Below are 8,858 nucleotides of genomic sequence, written 5' to 3'. Positions count from 1 at the left end.
AAAATGGGACAGCGTGCGGGAAACGCTGCCTCAGGGTTCTTATCACTGGGGCAGGATGCCTTAGTTAGCTGCAGCCACTGCGCTGTCCCCGGACCGGTCACCTTCCAAGTCCGTCAAGTCGACGCGTGCAGACGTCAAGGGCACCCTCAGGCAGTGCCCGACCTTTGCTGCAGTGTCACGGTGGGCAGTGGGGGACCCTTCAGCCAGGTGACACCTACTCCGAGGGCTAACGCACACCGGCTAAAAGGGACTAGCAGAGAAGATACTCCGGGAGAAGCGTCTGGACTCCAGACTCTTCTGCTTTCCTGGAAAGAGGAGCATGAAAAGTAATACCGAAAGTGGAAAGTGGGAGAAGCTACGCTGCCAGGGACTTTCTGTGGTGTAGCAAGCAGCTGGCCGGCGCCTGGCGAGCAGCTGCGGTGTGGAGGTGCCCCAAGAGCTGCCTGAACCCCGCTGCCTACATTCCCCTTCCTGAGGACGGCAAAGCAGCGGGGCGAGCTCAAAATGCCTGCTTTCCTGCGCGCAGCCGAGCAAGTTTCCTTCTCCCGTGCTGACGCTGCAGAAAACTGCATTTGGGAAGCCCCGTCCGGGGCAGGGGCAGAGCTCCTGCAGGCGCCTGTCACACGCAACGCCGATTAACTGGAGAAAACGGAGCGTGGGCCCTGGCGCTGGTTTTCCCCTTCCAGACCCACGAGAATAAGAAGCTGAACTGCCTTATTCTCCTCCTGCTGGATTAAGCCTCGTTCCTGTAAATAGCCAGGATGTGAGCGGGCTGCTTACACTTGGCGAGCGGCCCAAGATCCTCGCGGGGATTGCCCGCCTGCGCGTACTGGTCCTGGGCGCCCCAGTACGGGAGAGACGCGGGCAGGCTGGGGCGAGGCCAGCAAAGGGCCATGCAGGTGGTGAGGGGATGGGAGCGTCTGTCGTCCATGGAGAGGCTGAGAGAGCTGGGGCTGCCCCGCCTGGGGCAGAGGGTGCTCGGGGGGGTCTTGCCCATGTGCAGAAGTACCTGATGGAGGGATGGAGACGATGGAGCCGGGCTCTTCCCGGTGGCGGCCAGTGCCAGCACCGGCAGCAACAGCACAGACGGAAACGCAGGAGGCTCCGTCTAAACACGAGGAAAAAGTTCCCTTTGTCCATCCTGGAGACGTTCAAGCCCCGCGGGGACACGGCCCTGAGCAACCGGCTCGAGCGGACCCTGCCCTGAGCAGGGGCTTGGGCCGGCTGATGTCCGGAGGTCTCCGTCGTCCCGTGCATGTTAAATGGGTGGAAAACGCTGGGGACTCCCGGGCAATAAGGCAACTTAGTTCAAAAGCAAGCGGAGCGGGGCCGAGCGCTTCGACAAAAGCTGAACTAAGTATTGGGCTGAGTCTGCCCGGCAACGGTCTGATACGTTGCGTACGGTCCTTTGCCCCCTGTAATAAAGCAGCTTTATGTTGGTGAGGGGCTGGCGCGAGACGGGCTCTGCCCGGAGGAGGGATGCTGGAGACGGCCATCGTCCCGCCGAGCCTCTCGCTTGCGGTTGCAGCGTCGCTGCCACGGCTCGGCATCTGAAGTTTGGGCACGATTCGTCCCTCCTGGGCTGGCTACCCGGCTGCACCTTGTACGACTTTAAACCTCTGAGGGGCTGCAGCCTTAAGATTTTTCCCTCCGCCGAGTGTACAAAAGCGCGCTGAATTGTGTCATGCCATGCGTGCGTTGAATCCTTCTCGTTCCACTAATATGTCCCCAAATACGTTCTCGGCATAGGTGCCCTCGACTGGCAGTTTTGGACTTTCTTTCAGTGCTGGGATGGGTTCTCTGAACGCTTTTGGTCCCCAGGTCCTGTTGGGGCTAAGACACAGACCTCCTGGGAACTGAGGCAGGGCGGAGGAGCCGTTTAGGCACTTTTGGAAACTGTCGGCGGGGAATGCCCCCCCCGTGGAAGGCCTGCAGGCTGGAAGACGTACCCCCAAACGGGTCGGGTTTGGGGATTTTCCTCTCGCTTCTGGGGTGGGAAGGCAGCACGGCGAAAGGCTGGATGTCAGTTAGCTTCCCTGCGGGCGTCGGGATGTCCGCACTGTGCCCCCAGGGGGGTTCAGCATCCCGAACGGGGCGGGACGGGCACAACCCAACGAGCCTCGGGGGAGAGAGGCGGCAGCGGGAGCTCAGCCTCGGCCGGCGCGCCGGTTCGCGAGCCGCTCCTGCCAAGCCCGTACCGCAGCGCGGGCACCGACGTGACGCCCCCCGGCTCCCTGTCTTCCCGCTTTCATCCTGCAAGGCAGTACGAACGGACTAGTTTGGCTATCGGGATTTCCTGTAAAAGCAGGCAGAAAGCAAAAGTACCGCTGCCTTAAAACCCGCGGGCTGGTGAAGAGCTTCCGTCCTCCCGGGGAGGAGTTTCCAGGGAGGAAGGCACTGTCCAGCTCATAAATACCTCGGGCTGAGATTGCTGCTGTCCCGCCTGCCTGTGAACGCGCTGGTGCAGGGCAGCGCTCCTGCTCACCCCGGAACAGCAGCATGGCCGATAACTTTCTGCAGAGCAAAATCGAGGATGGCAAGGTGACCGTGTTCGTGAGGGGCGGCTGCCCGTACAGCAGGAATGCCGTGGACGTGCTCAAGCAATACGACTTTGCGCCCGGACGCCTGCAAGTGTTTGACATCGACGCATCCAGGGACGCCCAGGATTACTTCCAAGCCACAGGGCAGAGCCAGGTAAGTTCTCGCAGTCCTACTTCAGAGGCCGCGGACCCTTGCTGTGTCCCAGCCGCCCCAGAATCCGGCCAGCTGCCGCAGGGGCTGAAGCGAGGGCCCTTTCCCCACCGCTCTCTGTGCCGGCTCACGGGGAGAAGCCGCACCCCCTTCCCGCCTTACCAAAGCTCCGCGTTTCGCTCCCTCTGCTCCCCGTGTGGCCGCAGCCACCGCGGGGATCCGTGCCGCCGTGCCCGGGGCTGCAGCCCGCTCCCCGCCGCGGGCACCGGCTGGGCGCAGATCTTGCCCGCTGCCGGCCGCTGCCGGGAGCCGCGGCACCTCCCGGGACAGTTGTGCCTCCTCCAACGCCCGCTGCTGCGGGAGCACGCGGGAGCGTGGAAAAAGCCCGGCGTTAGGGCTTGGCGCGTGACCTGGTGGCTAAAGGAGGGCTGGTGGAGGGGGTACCCTCGTGTTTCCAGGCGTCTGATGGGAAGAGCTCCTTCCAAGCTCTTCCCGCGGCGCCGCCCGAGGCAGCGCGGGTCTGCGGAGGTGCGAGAACTCGGAGCTGCCGGGCTGCCTGATTCGGGACGCTTGCCTTCCCCTCTGGCGGTAAGCAGAAGGAGCGTTGCGAGTGGCACCCTGGCAGCCGGCCGTGAAGTGGACGCTGCGCCCGCAGAAAATTTGGCGGCGGCCGCTTTCGAAGCTTGCTTCAGCGGTCCAATATTCTCGGGGAGCAGCGTTCCGTGCTCGAGTTCCAGCAATGAATTTCCCCAGCAGCGCCGTGGCTCAGGGCCGGCAGCTCGTGCCTCGGTGGTGGTTACACCGCCGGCGAAGCAACAGGGCCCTTTTCCCCTCCCCGGTCTACCGTAACGCTACCAAAGTCCGACGGCCTCCACGCAGCACAGCGGAAGGCAGACGCCGGGGACGCGCTGTCCCCGCCGCCGGGCTCTCGGGGGCGTTTTTCCGCGCTGGCTGCGTGTCCAGGCTCACGGCTGGACTCAGCCCAGGGCAAATCCAGACCCGCGCTCGTGGTCCTGGGAGGGCGGCAGTGCCGGCCAGCCCCGACGGGACGCGTCCCCGCCTCGGTCCCGCGCGGGTGACGGCAAGGCGCCGGAGCGGCCGCTGCCCGACCCTCTGGCCGTGTCCCAGCTCTCGGAGTCGAGCCCCTTCCCCGGCCCCAGTCCGACCCCGCCGCACCTTCTCGGGCCGGCAGGGAGGACCCTATTCCGTGCTCGCCTCCCCGTGCCCATCCCGAGCGTGGGCGCGGGACGGCGCCGTCGCCCCCGGCCCCCGCCCGCCGTGCCGTCCCCGAGCTCGGCCGTGTGCCGCCCCGTGCCGGCGGGCGTCCCTGCGGGCCCCAGGAAGCCTCGCAGCCCCAGGGCCGAGCATCCCCTGAGCCTCGGCGGCAGCGTGGGGCAGGGCCGGGAACGGCAAGAGGCACCCCGAAAGGAGAAGCGTTTTCCTGGCAGCGGGGGAATTTGGGTGGGAGGGAGAGGGCGGCCGGCTCTGTTAGCGAAGCGACGCGCCGAAAGCAGAAACTGCTTTCCCAGCGGGAGGGTGATTGATGGGAAAGCAGCAAGCGAAAGCAGAAGGGCGGTTCCAGGCCGCCGAAGATCGGCGTGAGGTTTTCCCGCGGGAGAGGTCCGTCGTTGGGAGCAGAAGGTGATTTCCCAGCAGCACGGGGTTGGGGAGAGGGATGGCTGGCATCGGGGGGACACAGGGGTGGCTCGCGGGGTGCAGCATGCACCCAGACGGGGACGTGAGGGGCCGGGAGCAGGGCTGGCTGGGAGCGAGGACTCCGGGGCAAAGAGGGAAAGGGAAAGGGATGGGGAGGAGAAACCAGAAGGCTGTCGGCGGGCCAGCGTGTCCCCCAGGCTGCCGTCGCCAGCCCGCCCGCCCGCGGGGCAGGGTGCACGTCGTGCCGGCGAAGGGAGATCCTGAAGGGCACGGCTCCCCGGGGAGGGCAGCGGGGAGCTCCCGGCGGGTGGGCGTCCCTCCGCAGGGGGGGGGTGTCCCCCTCCTCCCAAAGCCGGACCTGCCCGTGGCGGCAGGGAGCAGCGGAGAGCTGTTCCTTCCCACGACCCGCTCTCGCCCTCCCTAGTTTACGCCTCTTCTCGCCCGCATCCCTTGCCTCGAGTCCTGGACCCACCGCCAGCTCAGTCATTTCACCTCTGCCCGTGTCTCCATTTCTTTTGGTCTTCCCTGGCTTTAGCTGGGCCGCTTTTTCCCAGCTCGACGCTGATTTCACTTCCCTCTGCGGAGAGCGGCACACGCGTGCCTGGAGGAAGTCTCCGATGCTGAGGTTCGGTACTCGCTCCTGCTTTTCAGGAGAGGGTTGCTCTTTCCTCTCTTTTCCTCCCGCCTTCTGCCAGTCTGGCTCTGCCCCCGCTGCCGCTCCCCTCGCGCCCCGGCGGCCGCCGTGGGGTGGGCTGGAAAAGGGGCCGGCGCGGGCAGGGCAACAGCGGACGGTCAGGGCTGTGTGTGCAGCGGCCGGAGGACGCAAGGCCGGCCGGAGGAGAAGGGGTTGTGCCAGAAACGCAAGCCTGCCGTGCCGAGCGCCTTTGGCAGCGCGGGCGGGCGGCTGCGCACCCCACCCGGCAGCTCCGCGAGCCTGGCGAGCCCTCGGAGGGACGCGGGACTCCTCGGCGCCCGGAGAACCCGCCGCGGGCGCGGGCGCGGTCCGTAGGCGCCGCCGGGCTCGGAGCCGCTCGCTCGCGGCTCTGGCATCGCGTGCCCGGAGCAGATCCAGCGCGGCCCCGGAGCGCGGTCCGATGCTCCGGCAGCCGCCGTGGAACGCAGAGCGTTCCCCCAGCCCTCCTCTGCTGGCGGCAGACCCTCGGGCCGGCGGGGCGCTGGGGGCGAGGAGAGGAGGGTTTTGGAAACGGCGGCCTCCTCGGCGCGAAGCCGGCTCCCCAGGCGAATCCTCTCCCCGCTCTTTGCCTCCAGCAGCCCGGCTGCCCCGGCTAATCCGTGCTCTCGTCTCGTGCCCAGATGCCTCGCGTGTTCATCGGGAGACACTGCATCGGAGGGTTGTCCGACCTGGAGAGCGTGCGCTGCAGTCTCCCCGCAATGCTGCAGCGGATCGGTGCCCTGCGGTAGCCGAAGGGTAAGTCCTGGGCAGCGGCGGCGATGCTCTTTCAGCGGGGCTCTGGCCGGCACAATGCTTTTTCACCGGGACAGGCAAATCTGAGCCTTTTTAATACCGAAACGTGACCCGGCGGAGCGGTGGCGTGTGCCGCTACGCGACAGCAAAGCCTGAATTCACTTCTGGGGTCCCCAGCCGCGGCACAGGCTTTGTGACTCTCTCCCTGCGGGCTTGAACGAGACGTCGCCACAATCCCTGGCAACGCAGGTTCAGCCGCTAGCCTTTGCCCGGGATCTAGGCCAAACGGTTCAGCTCGCAGGGCTTGCTGCTCTTTCTTTCCTCCCCCACGTAGACGATGGAGCCTGTGGCTCTCAAACAAAGCCTCGGAAGTTTCAGCCCGGCTGCTGACAGAGGACGGGCTCTTCCCATTTTACAACTGGCTTTCGAAAACGTCCGGACATGGGGTGGAGGGGTCCCAATGTGCTTTTCTGCCAGGGGGGAGCGTGGTGAGCCTCAGCAGGACCCTCTGAGCTGCTCGCACGCAGCCGTGGAGAAATGCTGCAGCCGGGAGCCAGCCAGAACACGAGGTGAGGATGAAGTTTGTGCAGGTGCCGTACGGGCCCGCAGCATCTTTCACGGGGGGCAGCGGCCTGCACAAGATGAGCAGAGCAGGGAAGAGGGGTTCAACGCCGGTATGTGCACGCGTGAAAAAAGTGTAGAAGCGCTGTCTAAAAAGTCCCCACGGCCTGTCCTGGCACGGTGTTGTCTCAACCAAGTGGCTCCGACCAGCAGCGCTCTCTCTGCCCTTTACGTCTGCTGTTTCTACTTTCAGGAGACAGACGACCAGGAGCTGCGACCTCCTCGTGTCGACGTACGCGCTTCCAGCAGCAAATTGCGGGCGACTTCCCTCGGCGGGGTCCGATGCACCTGCTTGGCAAACGCAGCTTCTTTCCCTTCCGTTGATCGGTGCCGCGACACGCGAACGTCTCTGCATCCTTTCTGGAGCTCTGGAGAGAGGTCCGGAGCGTGATCCCATTCGGCTCAATAAAATACGCTCGCTCCAAGCGGCTGCGTTCGCCGTTGTGGTTCTTTCTCGTACGGACCCACTCATGCACTCATCCCGAACGCCCCTATTCTCTCCACCGTCCTCTTCCTCCCTGTCTCTCCCGAGCGTCCTCCTGGAGTCTCCCGATGTCTCCCATGACCTCTAAATAACGCCGTTACGGCGGTCAGAGCCGGAGGTGCGCGCAGACTGCCCTAACGTGCGCGTGCTGCAACGCGGTCTTGAAAACAGCCCCCGCAGCCTCTGCGCGCGTCCCCGGCCCTGACGGCCCATCGTCTCTTGGCCGGCGTCTCACGGCGGGGTCACGACGACTCGTCTGCGCGGGGCTTTTTTGGTCAGGGTTTTGTTGCAACACAGCACGGCCGCGGGCAGGAAGCGAAACAGGCTTTTCATCGCTCGCTGCCGTCGCTCCGAAGCGAGAGCTGCTTGGGGCAGAAAACACCCGGGGCCGCCCAGCCTCTTGAGGGGGTTTGCTGGCCGCAGAACGCCCCACTGGGGCAGCACGGGCCAGATCCAGAGCTAACGTAAACAGCGCTCTGTCGGGCAAGGGGTTTACGGGAAACGCACAGCACGGCCGCTGCCAAGCCAACCGGCGGAGAGTCGCTTCCCATTCTCGGTATTCGAATGACCCTGTCTCCCAAAACAAGTTGAAAGGCTGCTGCAACTTCACGATGGGGCAAAAACCTCCGAGTATAAAACCCTCCTCAGTTCTTCCTACTTTTCCTTCTCTCACCCTTCTCCTCCACCCCCTCCCCCCCCTTGTTTTTTACACAAGGAATTAAAAGCTCGTCTTTCCTCTCTCTTTGCCTGACAGTTCAGTTAAAACCTGTGGAACTGCAGCTGTTGTCTCTTTAAAGCCTGGAGCCAATCTGCTTTTTGATAAACCGACTAACCTTTAGGCTTTGCTGAGCCGACAAAGCCCAAGGGGCAGAACCCAGCCCCGCGTTGGGGCTACCCTCTGGGCACGGCCCCTCGGCGACTCAGCCCCGACAAATCCCCCCCGCCCCGAGCACGGTCCCCCTCTCCCAGGGCGAAGCTGGGGCCAGGCAGCACGCGTCTGCCCCCACCGCCGCCAGCTGGGCGGGAAGCCCCGCGACCTCTTCCCGCTGCAAAATTCCCCAGTGACGCCAGCCGGGCTTGCCGGCCCTCCTCGCCCTCCTCAGGAGCGGACGAGAAGAAATCGCAGGCTTTCTCGCAGGCTTGGAGAGGAATGGGAAGGGCAAAAGCTTCATTCCTGGCAGGTTTAAAGTCCTTTGCCTCTTGGCGGAGGAGCAATCGCGTATTGCAGCGAGTCCCAGGAGACTTGAGCTGACTTGTGCAAATTTCTGCCGATACATGTTTTTTCAGCGTAGCTTAACCCTCTCCCAGGGAAAGGGCAGTCCTTAAATACGAGAAGTTCAGTGCAGACGTTTCCTAGAGCGCATGGCATACTTTTCCGAAGCTGTTCTGAAGCAGAACTTGCTGCTTCCAGCCCTTTTATGCAACTAGAATTGCCACTGGGTGAAAAGTTTAAAATCTAACAGCACAGCTTAGAGGTGTTACCCTCCAGAAGCAGTGTCAGGTGAGGCTGCTGCAGGAATTTTCTCATGCACGGGCACATCACAGACACCTGGAGGTACGTTAGAACCTCTGCTGCAGGGTGTGTTTTACAGAATTTCGGACAATAGGCAGTAACTGTTCCTGCTGATGGTGATGAGAGAAACTGCTCTATAATAGTTAAAACTGCAGCCACAAATTTCTACCTTTAGTGCTTGAACAAGTCATGCGGCTTCCCTTCTTACTTAACATTTTGGAGGAGAGTTCTCCCAGAGTCCTGTTGCCAAAGACAAATTCTGTGTGGTAAATTGAGTAGTCTGGCATTGGAGGGTCTCGGTGAAGAGCTGGAGTAGTTGGCCTCCGACAGCACCTGCTACATGACCCTTTCCCAAGGAAAGGAAAGAGCTTATCCATGCAACCGTTTTGCAAGCCGCACTGTAACAGCATACACCCACTGGTGTGTATCAAGAAAAAAAAGTCACTGGCTGTATTCACCACTGTTGT

General features: G+C 63.2%; 1 protein-coding gene across 1 annotated transcript; it reads left to right on the top strand.

Annotated features, from left to right (window-relative positions):
* The first annotated feature begins 2,444 nt into the window (after nucleotides 1-2,444).
* On the top strand, nucleotides 2,445-6,820 carry LOC142026889 (glutaredoxin-1-like). The gene is made up of 3 exons (XM_075020332.1): nucleotides 2,445-2,694; nucleotides 5,662-5,776; nucleotides 6,588-6,820. The coding sequence occupies exons 1-2, from the start codon at nucleotides 2,500-2,502 to the stop codon at nucleotides 5,767-5,769; spliced, it is 303 nt and encodes a 100-aa protein (XP_074876433.1). The 5' UTR covers nucleotides 2,445-2,499; the 3' UTR covers nucleotides 5,770-5,776; nucleotides 6,588-6,820.
* Nucleotides 6,821-8,858: the final 2,038 nt, after the last annotated feature.

This window comes from Buteo buteo, chromosome Z (genome assembly GCF_964188355.1).
Source record: "Buteo buteo chromosome Z, bButBut1.hap1.1, whole genome shotgun sequence".
NCBI lineage: Eukaryota > Metazoa > Chordata > Aves > Accipitriformes > Accipitridae > Buteo > Buteo buteo.
The sequence above is the reverse complement of the archived record's forward strand: the minus strand, read 5'-3'. Positions and strand labels throughout refer to the sequence as shown.